Raw genomic sequence first — 1,393 nt, forward strand, 5'->3', positions numbered from 1 at the left:
CCTTGTTTATTATTCCCCCTCCACTATTTATTGCGGCTGAGGGGGTTCATTATTCGCTGCTGTTTACCCTCGGTGGTTAATTAGCCCCGGGCAGCACTTACCCAGGGTGGCGATGGGGAGGAGGGAGAGCCCGAGCAGGAGCCAGCAGCCAGCATCCCCCATCACATGGACCATCCTTGACCTGCAATGACAGCGGGGGGGCACGTGGGGGTGGGAGGCCACCGCTCACCCACTCCCTCGGGCCATAAATCACCACTCGGCCACACTGGGACCAGCCCCTGGAACGGTGGGGAGGGCAGGATTAGCTCCATGGAGCAAGATGCCATCAGCTGCAGGGCTTGATTTCACCCTCAAGTGACAGGAGCAGCAGCTGGATCCCACCACAACCATCATCCACCTTCCACCACTACCATCATCACCCAGACCCCACCACAAACCTTCCTGAGCTTTGTTTGCCATTTTATCCAGGCTCCAGCACCCCAGCCAAGCTGGGATGTCACCAGCACCCCCAAAACTCAACTCCCAGACAGGACACCATGTGGCCACGAGCTCAAACCAGACCCATGACCTCCCCTGTGCCAGCAGGTCCAGAACAGGGTCTACTGGTCACCATGTGGGTTCCTCAGCTCAGCCACTGACCCCCAGCTTTGGGGGAACACCAGGAGCCCCCCTTCCCTCTCCCAGCTGCCTGGAGCTGAGTCTTCACCTCAGCCCACATGTTCCCCCATCCCTGATGTTCCATTTTCCAATCTTTGATTTCTCATCCTGTCCCTTCTGCTTTTATGGGACAAAAATAGAAAGAAAGAGAAAAATGAGAAGAAAAAAAAAAAAAGGAGACCCCCTACATTCTGCACTGGAAAAGGGCTTTTTTTGGGGGGTGCAAAACTGGGTTTTATTCGATCTCTTCTAAAGAAGAAAGCATTTGTAGCCCCTTCCCTCCCACAGCAGCTCCATGGGGCTCCTGCCTCCAAACCCAGCTGCTGGTAAAAGATGTGGGGGTGACCTGATCCCAGCTCCAGAGCACAATTCCTGGAGTGTGGAGCAGGGAGTGGGCTGAGGTTCACTGTGCTTGGGCCCAGCCACGTCCCCTGGGGGATGAGGAAGCTCTGCCAGCACCACAGCAGCTCCTTCTTCCCTGCTCCAAGATGCTCTGGGAAGGAAATTCCCCCGGCAGCTCCAAACTTTTCCCACTATGGGGGGGAAGAAAATAAATTGCTTGGCAGGGTCCAGCTAGGGAGGGTCCAGCTCCTTCCCATTGGAATGCTAATTTTGGCTTTCTGAGGTGTCAGGAGCTCTCCCAGCACAACCCATCAGCGTTGGGCTGTGGGATGGGGTGGCTCTGGGACATAGAATGGAGTGGCCCCTGCCCACCCTCCCAGTCCATCCGTGTCCT

At 56.2% G+C, this 1,393-nt stretch overlaps 1 protein-coding gene across 1 annotated transcript in view; it reads right to left on the minus strand.

Moving 5' to 3' along the window:
* NCAN (neurocan) overlaps nt 1–174 on the minus strand; it is an 8,008-nt gene extending 7,834 nt beyond the window's left edge. Inside the window, exon 1 of the mRNA XM_009995079.1 lies at nt 102–174. Within this exon, the coding sequence (XP_009993381.1) occupies nt 102–174 (73 nt within the window). The remainder of the gene's footprint in view (nt 1–101) is intronic.
* Between the last annotated feature and the right edge of the window lie 1,219 nt (nt 175–1,393).

This window comes from Chaetura pelagica, unplaced genomic scaffold (assembly GCF_000747805.2).
Source record: "Chaetura pelagica isolate M959 unplaced genomic scaffold, ChaPel_1.0 scaffold463, whole genome shotgun sequence".
Taxonomy (NCBI): Eukaryota; Metazoa; Chordata; class Aves; order Apodiformes; family Apodidae; genus Chaetura; species Chaetura pelagica.